At 40.7% G+C, this 17888-nt stretch overlaps 1 protein-coding gene across 8 annotated transcripts in view; it reads right to left on the bottom strand.

Moving 5' to 3' along the window:
- CNTN5 (contactin 5) overlaps positions 1–17888 on the bottom strand; it is a 736829-nt gene that overhangs the window by 45421 nt on the left and 673520 nt on the right. For all 8 annotated transcript variants that reach the window (XM_064170433.1, XM_064170430.1, XM_064170397.1 and 5 more), the window contains one exon: positions 13095–13215. In XM_064170433.1, coding sequence (XP_064026503.1) covers positions 13095–13215 — 121 coding nt within the window. The remainder of the gene's footprint in view (positions 1–13094; positions 13216–17888) is intronic.

Raw genomic sequence — 17888 nt, 5'->3', positions numbered from 1 at the left:
AGTGGACATTTTCTCTCAAAATTAAACTCCAGAAAGGGTGATGATGAAGCCAACTTAATTCATTACTAAAAAGCAGTTACTGCTACATTTTTGCAGTTGCCCAATGCTGTATGCATGTATCCTGAAGTGTAGTTCCACTTGCTGGGCTGTCAGAGTTTGGCACCTACAAATCATGGTGGCAGACACAGATCTGGTGCATCAGCTTGACTTGACAGTTGTAGCCAGGATTTCTGCATTACTGAGCTCAGTGTTATTACATGTTAGTGTTATTTCATGCAATCAAATATTTTGCTGGCTAGAATCCTTAGTCCATGAAGAGAAAAAAAAAAGGTATCTGAATATCAAAGGCTAAAAAAAAACATTAACTGAAATATTTTTAGTTGCTGTGATATTTTGTCATTTGCAGGTGCAAAGAGCATTACATTTCCTCTAATATGCCTTCAACAAAAACATGTTTATGTGAGCAATGAAACAGAATGATCAGCAAGGGTTGAGCTCAATAGCTTCAGAGTGAAACAGACATCAAATACTTTAAGTTAGAAAGCAATTTACGCTATTCATTTGCCTCTGTTTACTTGACAATGATCTACAAGCTGCCATTTAAATGTTGGAAATATGTTCATAGAATCTCACAGAATCAGAGAACTTTAGAGGTTGGAAGGGACCTCCAACCTCCCTGCCAAAGTAGGATCATCTAGGGTAGTTCGCTTAGGAACTCATCGAGGTGGGTTTTGAAGGTCTCCAGAGAAGGAGACTCCACAACCTCTCTGGGCAGCCTGTTCCAGTGCTGCATTATCCTCACTGTAAAGAAATTTCTCCTCATCTTGAGGTGAAACCTTCTGTATTCCAGTTTGCTCCCTGTCTTATTGCTGCTGATCAGCAAAAAGAGACTGGCCCCATCCACTTGACACCCACCCCTCAGACATTTCTATACATTGCTAAGATCTCTCAGTCTTCTCTTTTCCGGACTAAACATACATGTTGGTATATGTAGGGTTATGGCTGTACAATAGAAGAAGATTGTCTCCACAACACAACACAAAGCTCTTCAGACAAACCTAGGGTACACCTCTGGCCTATCAGAAGAACAAGGTTTTATACTTCCATGGTTGGTGAGCAGTTTCTGTGCTAGGAGTCCCTCCTCTTACCTTGCTCTGCCTGCTCAGCAGGCTAGACTTTGCTGTGGTCAGTGCACTTTGTTGAGTCACAACCAGTACTGAGGTGAGATGCTGCTACCCCTTGGACACATTGTGACTTTTGGCCTTCTGGAGACCTGTCTTCACTTGTAATTGAAAGGTCTTGCTTCATTTTCTGGGAGAAAAGATGACAGAAATATGTCCTCTGTACTCCTGCCTTCCTGCCAAGTGTTTGCTGTTCCTTGCTGGGAAGCACCCGGTCGGGCTTTTGTCTCTGAATAGCAAGTCCTGGGGCTAATTTAATAACACGGGGTGCTCGTCGATCTCCATCATCTATTGTTTCAGGCTATCTGTTGATGTAGGGAAATACTAGTGAAATTGTTATTGGTAGCCATGAGGGAAGGTTTGAAGGAAAGCTGGGATCTTGATACAATCATACGCTTTTACTGGGTTGGAGCCCTAGGCCTAGAATTATACCATGGTCCAAAGCACAAATGGAATTAAAGGGAAATATTTTAGCACTTTTCCTCTGTGACAATATTTCTATCATGCACACTGAACGTTGCTAAAGAGCTTCTATCCGCTGCATTATAGGCAAACGAACAAGCATCTTGCTTATATTAAAGGATGCAAAATACATTTATGCGGGCGTCTTCTGCTAAATTCCCAATATATTTTGTTGTTGGCATTCTCTCATGTATTCTAAACCTTTTAAATGCGTTCCTAGGCATGACAATGTGTCATTATGTTTTCTGAAATGTGTGCTCTCGCACAGTCTGCAGGATGACTGCTAAAGAGCATTTCCATTTCCAACAGCAGGCATTCTTGAAAGCGGATTAATAAAGGACAAAAGCCTCAGTGATGACAAATGTATGACAGTTAGCCAGGACCTGAGTGCTATGCAGATGTCACTCATTTTTGTAGAAATCTCATTAAATTTTATGCTTGGATGTAATCACTCATGGTGTCAGCCGAATGGCTAATGCAGAGAAGCTTTTCTCCCAAGGGCTGTGTTATTGTTCAGGATCTCTAAAACAATTTTTAAGTTGGTAATAGCCAATTGAGGAAAAAATGCACAGTCTGCTCAAATGCTTCTCGGGAAAATACACAGAAAATGACTGGTCATAAATGCACTACAGTGCAGTTGACCTTCATAGAGAAGACTGCAGCAGGCTCTTAGGCACCTCTAAGAGCACTGGAAACTCAGCATCAAGGATACCACTCAGCTATCTTCTTTCAGAGCAATACCATAGATTGATATCTCATTTCAGAGCATGTGTGACTGCATTTTGGCAAACTTGTTTTATGTGCCTCTTTATTGTTGGAATGATCATCCTGCTAGGTCCTTTAGATTACTTGCAGTGGAACAATGTTAATGTGAGAGGGCTTGAAAGACCATTACCAATAATAGCTGTAGTCCTTCAGTGAGAGAGTGTTGTCCTATGAATCTTGGAATGTGTACCAATTTACTCCACTGCTGCCTGACCAAACAACTAAGAAGCACAATATGTAGCAGTTCAAGAGCACAGATTTCTTGACAATGAAGATTTTGTGTAATGGTTGTTGTCAAGTAGAGGTCAAGAAAAAGAGGAAAAGATAAAGTAATTATGGGATAATGGAGAAGGTGCTTCCCAGAATGAGAGTGGTAGGGATTGGAAGGGACCTCTGAAGATCATTGAGTCCAATCTCCTCGCTAATACAGGTATGATTAGATCAGGTTGCAGAGGAAAGCAAAGGTCTCCAAAGAGAGAGACTCCACAACCACTCAGGGCAGCCTGTTCCAGGGCTCTGGTGCCCTCAAAGTGAAGAAGTTTCTCCTTTAAGTTGAAGTGAAACCTCCTGTGATTTAGTTTGTACCCACTGCCCCTTGTCCTGTAACTGGCCACCACTGAAAAGAGTCCAGTCCCATCTTTATGGCCTTTACATATTTATATGCATTGGTAAGATCTCCTCTCAGTCTTCTCTTTTCCAGGCTAAAGGGCCCCATGTCTGTCAGCCTCTCCTCATAAGATCTGAACTCCAGTGCTGATTATATGTGCTATTCCATTGTCAGCCAGTCCCTATTGTAATTTTGACCCTGTGCAAACATGACTTTCCCAGACAGTGCCCTAGCACAACTGGTAGGTTATCATGGGCTGGGGCAGATCATAACAGGCAGCTTGTTTTGCCCACCTTGTTTTGAGAGGGAAGGGAGACTGGGATATTGCCATACCCACTGGCCTCAGGGAACAGTTTACTGTTATGGACATATTCTGTGAGTCCAATTAAGAGGGTCTGTGTTGAGGGCATCTTCCTGATCTCTGCTAAAGCTCAAATATAATTTCAAGGATCACTGAGAATTTGTTGACCTTGTTTATGTTCCATTTAATAATACTGTGTTCGATGGCCTTTAAACCCAAGTGCTTGTCTTTAAGTTTTATTGGCAATATCACAACTGAAAGGAGCAGTGTGGTCAACCTAACCAGCAGTTCCTCTGTTATATTTGCTCCAGGTCAGTGGAGTTCAGAGGAAACATTACTTCTCAAAAAAATATATCCTAACAGTGGATTTCTTTCTTAGACTGGTAGCTCTGCCAGTCTACAAGATGAATAGCTTTAACCTCTTTTTTATTTTTAGACCACAAAATGTGTACTCAAACCACAGACTGTAGTCACAGAGGTTTTCATGCCTTCACACTACAAGATTGCTCTCTGCTCCATTTCAAGATCTTACAGCTTCCAGGTAGCTGCTTGATCCTAAAGCTCAATTTATTGACAGAAGGGATGCACAGTGCACTTGGCTAGCTTTCAGTGCAACTTCTTACAAGTAGACAGAGATGATTATCATCTTATTTTTAAGGAATCCTTCTGCCAAGAATGCTGTACTAATATTTGTGTAGTTTGAAGGATTTTAGCTTTGTGTATGCTAATAATTTTCCAAGGGTGTACTGCACTGACACAGAAAATTAAGAATACTAATTATCTTTTTTCTTCCTCTAGAAAAGCACCATGATGACTGACATCCACAACAAAACACATTTTGAGTATCATCTGGGTTTTTCCTAAAACATATTTTATAATATCTATGTAGTATATGAAATATTTTCTACAAAGATATAAAATAATAAAAGTAGTAGAGGTGTTGAAACAATCTTTTGCAAGATCATTGATAAACACAAGGGAATCTATAGAAATAATTTCTCTACACATTATTTGACCTCCCTTGTTACAGAAAATGTCACTTTTTGTTAACTAGCACTGGTAGATAGTAGGCTGAAGATGAGCCAGAAGTGTGCCCAGGTGGCCAAGAGAGCCAATGGCATCCTGGCTTGCATCAGGAACAGTGTGGCCAGTAGGGCAAGGGAGGTTATTCTTCCCCTGTACTCAGCACTGGTCAGGCCACACCTTGAGTACTGCATCCAGTTCTGGGCTCCTCAATTCAAGAGAGATGTTGAGGTGCTGGAACATGTCCAGAGAAGGGCAACAAGGCTGGTGAGGGGCCTGGAACACAAACCCTGTGAGGAGAGGCCGAGGGAGCTGGAGAAGAGGAGGCTCAGGGGTGACCTCATTGCTGTCTACAACTACCTGAAGGGAGGCTGTAGCCAGGTGGAGGTTGGTCTCTTCTGCAAGGCAACCAGCAACAGAACAAGGGGACACAGTCTCAAGTTGTGCCAGGGGATGTCTAGGCTGGATGTTAGGAGGAAGTTGTTGGCAGAGAGAGTGATTTGCCATTGGAATGGGCTGCCCAGGGAGGTGGTGGAGTCAGCATCCTTGAAGGCATTGAAGAAAAGCCTGTCTGAGGCACTTGGTGCCATGGTCTAGTTGACTGGCTAGGGCTGGGTGCTAGGTTGGATTGGATGATCTTGGAGGTCTCTTCCAACCTGGTTGATTCTGTAATTCTATATAGTGTCAACCTTGGCTACAGGTTGCAGTTCACACTGCTTACATTGTGAAAAGTCAAACACTGAAATAAGTAATTTTGTATTCCTAACTCAGTCATGATGATCCTAGAAAGAAGTGCTATGCAAGGAAGATAACTGCGCCATACAACCCATACCGGTGTTTGTGGTGTCACAACTAACAACACAGAGGTTTGTGTAGGAAAAAGTGCTCATTCAATTCTCAATGTTTGAAGCACTGCCTCTATCCACACCAGATAACAGTATCATGGTAAATTTTGCAGTGATACTCTAATCTGCAAGAAACTCCCCGCTGTCCACAAAAACTGCTGCTGCATGCACTGGGTGTACTCTTCACCTCGATACAGGTTTTAACAGGCGTAGGGAACCTCACACTGATTTTTGTGAAAGCATGGGGGACTCCTATGTGACGTTCCCAGCGTTCACTATTTTCCACTGCCAAACCACATGGGTGCTTTCGTAAGCCAGTCCTCCAAACTTGTGTAAGAAAGAGGAAGGAATATTCAACAACTGGGTTTGGTAGGTGGCTTTTTACTCAAGCCTTTTTGTTGTTGCAGCCTATGATAAAGTAATGCTTCAAATGAGTTAATCAGAAACTGTATTTCAAGAGCAAACTGACGTATTTTTGTAGATTCATAGAATGGTTTGGTTTGGCAGGGACATTAAAGATCATCTACTTCCAATCCTCCCATTATGGGTAGGGACACCTTGCACTAGATTGGCTTGATGGAAAAGGCTCCTAGGAGACCTTATTGTGGCCTTTCAGCATCTGAAGGGGTCCTACAGGAAAGCTGGTGATGGACTTTGTAGGATGTTAGGTAGTGATTGGACTAGGGGGAAGGAAGCAGACCTAGAAGTGGGTACATTCAGACTGGATGTTAGGAAAAAGTTCATCACTATGAGGGTGGTGAGACACTGGAACAGGTTGCCCAGGGAAGTGGTAGAAATCCCCTGTCCCTCGAGGTTTTTAAGGCCAGGTTGGACAGGGCTCAGAGCAGCCTGATCTAGTCTGAGGTGTCCTTGCCCATGGCAGGGGGGTTGGAACTACATGATCCCTGAGGTCCCTTCCAGCCCTGACAATTCAATCCGTCTATGATCTCCAGGGAGGGGGCATCCACGACCTCCCTGGGCATCTCGTTGTGAGCCCTGGAGCGAGTGCTGGGCTTGTAGCAAACAGTGCTGCTGGAGAGTGAGTGCTCTCTACAGCCCTGGGGGTGCTGCCCTTGCAGCGCAGGGGCTTCCAGAGGGGCAGAAGGGGGCAGGGAGACGGAGGGAGCTGCATTCCACTTGGCCCCGCACCGTTCGCCTTTCCCCCTTGCTGCCTGCCCCCCGCAGACAAGCCACGTGGCATGGCCTTGCTCCTTGCTGTTGACAGCAAGCTTGGAACTGGCTCTTGTGACAGTGCTATCGTTTTCAAGCCCGGGAAATGGTGATATCCTTTGTATTTTTCCCACTGCTTTTCCCTCCCATTTCCCCTATACTCTGCTTCAATCTAATAATCCCGGTTCATTAGCTGCCTGGTGCGGTTTCACCTCCATTTACTCCAAGGGAATTATTCAAACCTTGGCTCAGCTACATAGCTATCCCTTGCTGACTGGGGTCGGTAAGGGGAGCACTGGGCCCTAACACCTGATTCAGTGTCTTCTCACCCTTGCTGTCATGAATTTCTTCCAAATATTTAATCTGAATCTACTTTCCTTAAGCTTAATTCCATTCCCTCTCATCCTGTCTCTACAAGCCCTTGTTAAAAGCCCCTCTCCAGCTTTCTCACAGGCCCCTTTCAGCTACTGGAAGGTTGTTTTAAGGTCTTCCTGGATCTGTCTCTTCCCCAAGCTGCACAGCCCCAGCTGGCACAGCCTGACCCTATAGGATAGGTGCTCCAGCCCTCTGATCACGTTTTGCCAAAAGTGAATGTAAGAATTAGCCTTCTGCTCTTGGCTACAAGTTCTGCTGGTGTCCTATCAGTAAGTAACAGGTTCTGAACTGATGAGTTAAGCACAAAGTGAAAAACATCTACCTTTTTAAATGTAGTTGATTGAGGCAACTTAAGGTAATAAAGGTTATCTCTTTTATGACAGAAGTATCTGCATTTTAAATGTCTCTACAGTAAAATATGATGGAAGCGTAGGATCACGAAGGTATCCTCTGTAATAAAAATATGTACGCACAGATTGCTTCAAATTTCCTCAGCATAATGAGGAAATAAGAATATAATAAGCCCATTTTGGAACACAAGTTTTAAAAAATCAAATTTCCTTAACAGGATGGTACTGTCTGGAGGAAACCTGACACATTGATGGCTACAAGATCACCTGCAACATCTGTGAGAGGCATGTCTCCTGGCTGGTACTTGGATGTTTGGTAACCATATTTGTAATCATATCATTAGTGTTAGGACATGACGTGCATATTTATCCTGTATTAGTGTCTTCTGCTTTGGTAATCACTTATTTCTGAAAAACTAGCACTGAGATAACTCAACTTCTGGTGTGCCAATGATAGATGGAAAACCAGCCAAGCTGAAACTCTCTGTATTCTGCTTCTCTGTTACTTAATATTCACTGACAGGTGAAGATCTGTCTGGATACACAAAGGCTGGTAGCCAGACAAAGCAGGTGACATAGGAAAACTATTATTGGACTGATGTCAAGAGCAAGATTGATATTCATAGAAGTTATTAATCACTTCTGCTACTTAAGTGGCTGATGACTTCATGTACTAGGAAAAAAAAATGTTGACCATGTATCAAATTTCTATATTCTTCTGTAGACAACCTTGTTTGCTTGGCAAACAGTTATTCTCTACATATTTTCCTTGAGTGAACAAACAACAGAAGGCATAAATGAAGTGAAATCAGACAACAATTTGGGTGTCAGAAATGTGTCCATAGGTGTGATTTTTATTGTGTTAATTTACTCCACTAAAAATATTTCTTTGTCCATCAGACGTGCCTAATTCCTATTATGGGACTCTTCTGAAGTAGCACATTTGTGCGGGTCTGGTGCCAGAATAGTTACCACCCTGTGTGAAAAGCTGTTTTCTGGATGTCCTTGAGCTGAATCAGCCTGCCCTATATGCCTCGTTCTGCTGCTATAGGCTGTGATGACAGTCTTCCAAAAGTCTTACTGCGCCATTTAAGGCATTGCCACTGTCTGCCTCATTACCCTGCTGGAGGGCAATTCCAGTGCAGAGGATGTGTGCATATATTTTAGCTTTTCCTTTCCAGTACACACTTCAGTGTATTTATTGGCTTAAGCTGTTGACAGTGGTACCCCTGGGAGCTTTGTTTATGTTTTGGGCAGTAGTCAATGTTAGAGTCCCTTCCAACCTCTAACATTCTGTGATTCTATGTAATGAAAGAAAAATATTTTGGCTTTTGGAGATACCCTCAGTTGTGCCCTATGCAATCAGGCTATCATTTTTTTGTCTTCTGACTTCTGTGCTCCTGCCTACAGTGCCTCAGAAAGGAGATTGAACACATCTTGATCCCACCTAATCTACCACCTGCAGGTATGGCACACACTTCAGGAGAGACAAGTGTGGTTTTGAGCCTGGATCTCAGCTCATAGATGAATAGTGCAGTAATTGAGCTAAGCTGTAACTCACTGGCATTGCCACTTCTGTCTTAAATCAACACTGGCCTTTGAGCTGAATCCTCTCGCTCATCTTCCTGTATTCAGAGAGTAAAGGACTCCTCTGGGGACTTCCAGAGTCATGGTGTCTCTAGGGTGGATGGTGGATCTCAGATAGGTGAACTTCTGGTTTTAGATATCTAGGAATAAGAAAAACTTGTGATGGTGAATTAAATTAAAGAGGCTCAAGGGTGACCTCGTGACTGTATACAACTACCTGAAGGGAGATTGTAGCCAGGTGAGGGTTGGTCTCTTCTCCCAGACAACCAGCAACAGAACAAGGGGACACAGTCTCAAGTTTTGGCAGGGGAGCTATAGGCTGGATATTAGGAGGAGTTCTTCCCAGAGAGAGTGATTTGCATTGGAATGGGCTGCCCAGGGAGGTGGCGGACTTGTCCCTGAAGGTGTTCAAGAAAAGCCTGAATGAGGCAGTTAGTGCTGCGGTCTAGTTAATTGGACAGGGCTGGGTTATAGGTTGGACTGGATGATCTTGGAGGTCTCTTCCAGCCTGGTTGATTCTATGATTCTGTGAACCATATTTTGGAGAGGAAATGATTTTGCAAGTGAGGAAGTAGCCTACTTGAATATAAGCATGATGTTGTATACGTCAGGACAATGCGCCTCTGAAGGTCACTGTTGACTAGCATGAGGCTACTGAAATACTTCTCATTCACAATCCATTCCAGGATTAAAATGCAAGGGATTTAAGCTGGAAAGCTGATGTACTGCCTGACAAGTCCACCTGCCAGCAGAGCATCTCTTCCAAATGAAATTACGTTATTGGTAGCATTAGAAAAATGAACCAAAAATGCAAAAATAACTAACTTTTGTTGGAAAAAAGTATTTAAGGAGAAGAGAAATTACCAGGAACCACTGAAAAAATGTTTCTTGCTTTAATATACATAACTTAATCACATTTTCAAAGCACTTAGGCTTTGTTTTGAGTAGTAGCTGCTGTTTCTACAGTACCTTTTGTCTAAACCAAATGTAAAATGCCTTTTCATATGTGCTTCTGAAATGCAGTAGATAAAAATCGTTATTGAAATAACCTTACAAGTATGTTTCACTGCAGTATACCTAAAATCAAGAACTGAGGTAATGAAGTAAAAAATGTTTGCAAAGTGGTGCAAAACATATCTCTAACTCATTGTAAAAAGTTCCAGGATAGAAAATTGCTGCTCTCAGTTTCTTTTGTTGTTCAAATGGAAACCCACACATGCAAATACACACACACAAATGCATGGTAATCTTCTTGCAGCAGTAATTTCCTTGTAATTAGACTAAAAGAAGAGAAAAAAATATATGTGCTTGGCATTATTTGTTTTCCCATCTCCATATTGTCTCTCATGGGTCACATTTATGGAATTTCACTTCTACTGTATAATGCAGGGCAAAGAAGAACAAGTACAAAAATTGAGACACCATATATATAATATATATATATATATATATATATGAGATAAAGCAACTAGAAGGGTGCTTTGAAAAAAAAAGATAAACAAGATTTAAAGATATTCCATGCTTTCTCCACAATAAATGATACTGAGACATTGTAATAGTTTGAAAATGCAGTGGTGAATGTCTCTCTGTAGAAGATCAGCATGTTAGTTAGGAGCAATAACAGTTTACAAGAAGCTTGTTTCTCTTCCCTCCATCTCAAGAGGCTGCAGCAAGAGCCACTTCAAGCCCCTGGTTCTGGAAAACCATCCTTTAACTTAGAAATAATGCACCACTTGAATACATAATTTACTATAAATTTAGTCACTTTGCTAATAACAGTAATTCTGATATTCACAAGTATCTAAAGAAAGAGGGCAAATTTAATTTATTCTTTATGCCCAATTATTTCTTGTAGAGGTGATCTAAGCAGATTTATGAAATGTCAATGAAATATGAAAAATATGAACCTTAACAGTATAACTAATGATTGAAATGCTATTGTATGCTGTATGATATTATCAGCATTCAAGACTGGCATTTTCTGCAGAGGCAAAAGGAGAGAGAGCAAGGTCAGAATGAGGATGAGCTGGAACTTTGCTAATATCAGTACCTCTAAGGGTTCATGCTTGGTTAAGCACTTTGGCCATGGGCTGCACTGTTTAAAACACAAAGATGATTTGCAATGTGCATAAAATTAAAATATTGTACCTAGAAACTATACTAAAAATAAATAATGTAGTTGTGGATTTCAGACTTTACTGCATGTTGGTGATGAGTTTTCTTCATAGATGATGACTTCCTCTATCAGGTGGAATTCTTCGTTAGTACTGAACTATTTACTGAAACATCTGTTGCTGCTGGTGTCTTCTCCAAAAAAACCGTCTGGTATCTCCAAAAGCTAAACCTAGAGAAGTTTGAAAGGTGCTGCAAATTTCAGATAGTATCAAATTGCAGAGCGCACTCTATAAACTGAGATAGCAGAAGACAAAGGAATTAGAGATACTGAAATGAAAACAAAATGCCTGTAACATATAAGGAGAGAGAGATTAGAGTCTTCTAAATATTTTGAATTGTTGAAACGATAAAATCTATAAAAGAGTAATGATTAGCAACCTTGTGCTGAATGTGCTTTAAACACTTTCTGCAATGCAAAACAAAACCATCCCACATTTTTCGTACGAAAGCAGTACTCACATTGTAGGGTCTTATTGCCTTCATCTGTATAAGTTTTACAGATACCTCAAGGAAATTAACTACTTCAGTAAATCAACCATAGCTTATCATTTCATGAAAAGTGAATTTTACAACAGGACAAAACCAGTCACACACTATAAAGCATTTTGTAAAAGTGATGCGACCATTTCTTGCTGTATCTTATAATTATCCAATCGTAGAAGCAAGAAAAGGAGAACATTGTTAGCAAGTTATATTTGAATTTAAATTCCATTATAAAGCAGTCGTAGTTTTCATCAGCAAGGTGGCCTGGTAATGAGACTTTCACATATATAACATTCTGATTGTGCTTAAAACATCCTTCCTCAAAGAATCAATTATTTTCTACATCAAATTAAATAAACTGGTTTGTATAACCAGTATTCTTAGAAAAAAAAAATAGTAGTCAATCTGTAGATAATACTAAGCTAAGAGATTTTTTTGTCACTAATTGGTTCAATGGCCTTGAGATTGCCTGGCCTGTTCATAGAGCCTCTCCTGCCAGAGAGAGGTAAAGGTAAAACATAAGGTCTTGCATGACCCACAAAGATGAATCAGATTTTATAAGGCAGCTAAAATTTCATTATATGTCTGTGTCAGGGCAACTGAATACCACCATCTCAATAGTTCTATAGATCACAGAAATCTGATGGTCCTCAAAGTGACTTTATGGAAATATTTAACAGCTACTTTCATCAAAATCTGAAGAGCCCTGCAGTCAGCCAGAAAGGTTCTTTATCATTGAAAGCACATATTTGACCTAAAAGTGATGGATACAAACATATAAATTCTAAAGATGTGGTGGAATTCAATAGAATAAATCTTTTTGAAAGATTGTAATTTCTAAATAGTTTTGGGGCTTTGTATCTGATTTTTGTTTTAAATGATAATAAAATATCTACATTGATTTATTATTTCAAGAAAGAGATAACCCACAGTAGGCCACCCAGCTGTACTGTCTAGCAGATGTCCATCTGTCTTTACATTGCAGGACTCACCAGTTTTAATGCCTGCAAGTCCTTGAGTTCCATCAGGCAATGAACACACTTGCACACACACACACACAGAGGTTGTGCAGAATATAGAAGTACTCTGCTGAATGTAATGGACATATGGTGCTAATGTCCTTGTTTATTGTATCTAGCTGGTGTTCTAGACATGATCTGTGCTCCTTCAGGACAATATGTTTCTGTGCATTATCAGGAAAGTTAAATGACAGTTAAAACAATTCAATAGATGACAAAACTGGATCTTAAGATGTGGTCAAAATTTGGTGGTCACAGCTCTAGGTGTGAAAGAAACCAAATCCCTGTCACATTAGGAAGCTTTTTGTTCATTGCTTTTATCTATCATTTTACAAAACACTGCATGGTCCACGTTCTCAGGAAGTGAATGAATGTTCCTAAGCCACTGAACCTGAGAGAATGGCTTGACCATAATATGAAATGTGAAGCCAGACATAAAAATGCACAGAACCCATCTACCTGACAGAGGCCTGTGAATGCCAATTGCCTGTATTTTAACTAGTGTGGTATACCTTTTGTGCTATTACCTCTCCTTAGACTGTAGATCCATTAATCACCTGTGCTCTATTTTTCATTGCCATGTCTGCAGGCCACTTCATGGTGCAAGTACTTTCAAAAACAACAGGTCGATCACAAATGTTTTCAGTAGTATAAATGCTGAAGACTAACATCTGAAGCCCACATATTTAAACCCTCTGGTACAATAGTTGCTGGTGATTGCATTTGCAGGTGGCACCGTGACCATACTCACCCCTAACAAGTAGCTCCGTCTCATCTGACACGGTGTCCGCTGCGGTCTGAACCCTGCAGCCATATCTCCCAGCATGCATCAGAAGAATGTTCCTGATCATTAAATCTGCAGAGGATGCTTGCTGAAACAGGGACGAAGTGCCAGTTTAACATTCAGTAAGTCTCTGTTCAAGGTAGTTCACGAGGGTGTTCTGTACAATGTGAGAAACTCACGATTGCAGCTTTCATCTGACTACATTTACGCCTCCTAATACCTTCTTTTGAGGATTATCAGAACACTGCATTTATGCAATTATTAATAAGGATTAAAGAAGAGGATTTCAGGTTTTTAATAACTTTGACTATGCATAAAGCACATTGTGCATATTTGCATGCTCAAAGAAAATGGTTCCAAACTAGCACAAAGAAATTCATTAAGGATATGAACAGAAATATTTTTGATGCAATCCTTGGTATTAAAATGTCCTCTTAGAAACGAAGGGATCTTTCTGCCTGTTCCCTAAAATACAGTGACATTTGGGGTATGTCTGACTACTTTAATGAAATTAAGATAATGTGAAAGATAGTGCTGGTTGATTTTTATTAACATTGAGGAACTTAATACTAAATATAAATGAGGAAATATGAACAGATTCTTATTTGTCCTGTTGAAATCAGTGTATATTTAAAACGGCAACATACAATCCCTGAATACACAGAGAACCAGGTTTTTGTTTTTAAATACCTAGCCAACAGTAATTACAGTGCCCCAAAATTATGAACAGAGAAAATAAAACTTGAAAGTAAGAGTCTTTCAGAGGATAAATGGCTTTTTGTTAAGAGTGTCTGTATTATTTAATACATTCAAAGGATAATATTTGATTTTGCATGTACAAAGTCACTGTTAGATCCAAACTTACTGGAGACAATAAATACATTGCTCCATCACATTTAGTGAGCCCAACTCCATTGATTTATTGTAGTCATTACTTACGGATTACTTAGGGAAAGAAGAGATAAGTGTGAATGAAAGACACCCTGACTATATGGCATAGCAATTATGGCTTACTTTCTCATTTTTGTGTACATGCAGATTTTGGATTCAATATAAGCACGAGCAAATATAGCAAACTGCTGTGAGTATTTTTGTTCCTTACAGAGTGTTTTTCATATAATCATATAAATGCTTTGGTTGGAGAAGACCTCACAGATCATTAAGTCCCACTGTCTTTTAATAATCAAATAGAAATAATTCTAACATATTAATTAAGGATAGACACACAGTCTCAAGTTGTGCCGGGGTAGGTATAGGCTGGATGTTAGGAGGAAGTTCTTCCCATTGGAATGGGCTGCCCAGCGAGGTGGTGGAAGCACCACCCCTGGAGGTGTTCAAGAAAAGACTGGATAAGGCACTTATTGCCATGGTCTAGTTGACTGGATAGGTCTGGGTGATAGGTTGGACTGGATGATCTTGGAGGTCTCTTCCAACCTGGTTGATTCTATGATTCTATGATTCCTACAAGTATCTCTAAATTTCCTTATCACTGCTACTTCGTACAATATGAAAACCTGTTCCCCCCTCCCCCCCCAACATTAATGTAGAATTTTTGTGATTTTAAACATAGCATGTAATTATTTTGGACACAATTATGTAATTTATAATTATTAATATTATATATCTTATTGTATATAATGAATAACTTTAATAATAGCATGTAATACAATATAATTTAAAATAATGTAAATAATATATTATTGTATTATAAAAAACACAAATAGAATAGAATAGAATAGAATAGAATAGAATAGAATAGAATAGAATAGAATCAACCAGGTTGGAAAAGACCTCCAAGGTCATCCAGTCCAACCTAGCACCCAGCCCTGTCCAATCAACTAGACCATGGCACTAAGTGCCTCATCCACTCCTTTCTTGAACACCTCCAGGGACACTGACTCCACCACCTCCCTGGGCCAGCCCATTCCAACGGCAAATCACTCTCTCTGGCAAGAACTTCCTCCTAACATCCAGCCTATACTTCTCCTGGCACAACTTGAGACTGTGTCCCCTTGTTCTATTGCTGGTTGTCTGGGAGAAGAGACCAATCCCCACCTGGCTACAATCTCCCTTCAGGTAGTTGTAGACAGCAATCAGGTCCCCCCTGAGCCTCCTCTTCTCCAGGCTAAACAACCCCAGCTCCCTCAGCCCTTCAGCAGCCTTGTTGCCCTTCTCTGGACACCTTCCAGCACCTCAATATCTCTCCTGAATTGAGGGGCCTAGGACCGGACACAGTACTCAAGGTGTGGCCTGAGCAGTGTTGAGTTCAGGGGAAGAATAACCTCCCTTGTCCTACTGGCCACACAGTTCCTGATCCAGGCCAGGATGCCATTGGCTCTCTTGGCCACCTGGGCGCACTGCTGGCTCATCTTCAGCTATTATCTACCAGTACCCCCAGGTCCCTTTCTTCTTGGCTGCTCTCCATTATGCTATTCCCTATTACATTATCTACACTTTATACAATAGTATAGATAAATATAAACAGTATTATTTCATGTAGAGTACATTTTATAATGTAATGCATTATGTATAATACAATATATTTTATACCCTCTTATGTATTTGTGTGATTAAAGCATATTTACATGTTACTGGATGTTATCTTTTACACATCAATAATTTACTTCTCTATAACTAACATAATACATTACTTATATACAAGTGTATGTATGTATGTTGCTTTAAGAAATATCACAGTATCACAGTATCACCAAGGTTGGAAGAGACCTCACAGATCATCAAGTCCAACCCTTTACCACAGTGCCCAAGGCTAGACCATGGCACCAAGTGCCACGTCCAACCTTGCCTTGAACTGCCCCAGGGACGATGACTCCACCACCTCCCCAGGCAGCCCATTCCAGTGTCCAATGACTCTCTCAGTGAAGAACTTTCCTTTCTAACCTGATCTCCTTCTATGATCAGGTGACCCGCTTGGTGGATGTGGGGAGGCCTGTGGATGTGGTCTATCTGGACTTCAGCAAGGCCTTTGACACTGTCCCCCACAGCAAACTGCTGGCTAAGCTGTCAGCCCATGGCTTGGATGGTAACACTCTGTTCTGGGTTAGGAACTGGCTGGAGGGCCGGACCCAGAGAGTGGTGGTGAATGGTGCCACATCCAGCTGGCGGCCAGTCACTAGTGGTGTCCCTCAGGGATCTGTGCTGGGCCCCATCCTCTTTAACATCTTCATAGATGATCTGGATGAGGGCATGGAGTCAGTCATCAGCAAGTTTGCAGATGACACTAAGCTGGGGGCAGATGTGACTGAGTTGGAGGGCAGAAGGGCTCTGCAGCGGGACCTTGACCGCCTGGACAGATGGGCAGAGGCCAATGGGATGGCATTCAAAAATATTTACTGAGTATAGAGGGTTTTTTTTTATTCTCAATTTTTGTTTACTTTGCTAACCGGTCAAAGATTTAAATACATATTCCCTGTTTCATACTGTACCTGTACAGTGGTTCTAATTTGAGTAGTTTTGGTCCTGAACGAGTAGAACTGTTCCCCTGCATTCAAAGGAAAGGGTGTGATACTTCACTAGCAGAGCTGAAAATATATTTGTCTGGGCACATACACTGTGCTTGAATAGTTGTATTCAGATCTTTAACCTTAATAATTTGCAAGTAACAAAATCCCACTTTATGAACAGTTGTCCATAGGTACCTGACCTTGTGTGTTGAAGTATTATACTTCTTGTCTGTTTCCTTGTGTTATTTTCATCACCTACTGTACTTGGTAATAGGTCCAATTTTGTAGCGTGCAATTGGTATTTACATGCTTTTATAGTTTCTGCCAAGGTCATTAAAGACAGGATGAAATGGGATTGTTTCCAAGATCCAATCTTCTATAATTTACTTTTTGTTTTCTTTCTAGACAGAAGAATTCATTTTCAACACATCTTGTCTCACCTTCTTCTGCCAATCTTCACCTTGTTTGGATTTTTTGAACTCAAATTGTCGTAATATTCCATGTAGCACTGAGGCAGAACTTTTATTGAGGCTTATTCACTTGCAAAGAGGGAGAAGAGAGGTTGGACACCAAGGCTGCCACTAAGACCAAAGTGAATGTGAGCATGATCTACAGCTAATTAACCCTGTAGATCTTGTAGTGTGAATAAATGGTTATGTTTTGCCTTCTGAAGTAGCCTCATTAATGATGTTACTGGAGGAAAGATACTCAGACCAGTCAGGCCATTTGTGCTCTGGCATATCAGAAATCATCACAGAAGTAGAAAAAAATATCTGAGTACTCTGTAGGTCTAAATGCAAAAAAAAAATAGCACTCATTCCTACCAGGAGTCAACTTCCATGTACACATCTTTTATGTTGTCCAGCACAGCAGTATTTGCTAGCCACTGACACATGAGTTGCTCAAGATAATTAATGATTGTGGTCCCAGTTCTTAGCTTTTATAAAGATAAAAGCAGAATCAGTCCACATTTGTCCTCTCCTGAGAGTAATTTACATTTAATGTGTGAGTTGTTGTTAAGTGGGAGGAAAAGCATAATGGATAGCAACTGCCTGGTTTTATTGCTCAGGAGCTGTTAAAAATTGTGGCTGTCACTCTGACTTCCAAAGAGTTCATGACTGTGTGAATCCTAATATTCTTATCAGGAAAAATATATGTATTTCATCTGCACACCTGTGTAACTGGGCAGACAAGCAGCAATTGAAAGAATCATTGCTACAAGTGGAGAGCAGTGCAGCAAAAAAGACCTCCATTAAACATTTATTACAGCATAACAGGATGTGCAGCCAGCATTGCT

The sequence above is a fragment of the Pogoniulus pusillus genome, chromosome 3, assembly GCF_015220805.1.
Source record: "Pogoniulus pusillus isolate bPogPus1 chromosome 3, bPogPus1.pri, whole genome shotgun sequence".
Taxonomy (NCBI): domain Eukaryota; kingdom Metazoa; phylum Chordata; class Aves; order Piciformes; family Lybiidae; genus Pogoniulus; species Pogoniulus pusillus.
This window is presented reverse-complemented; position numbering and strand designations above follow the sequence as displayed.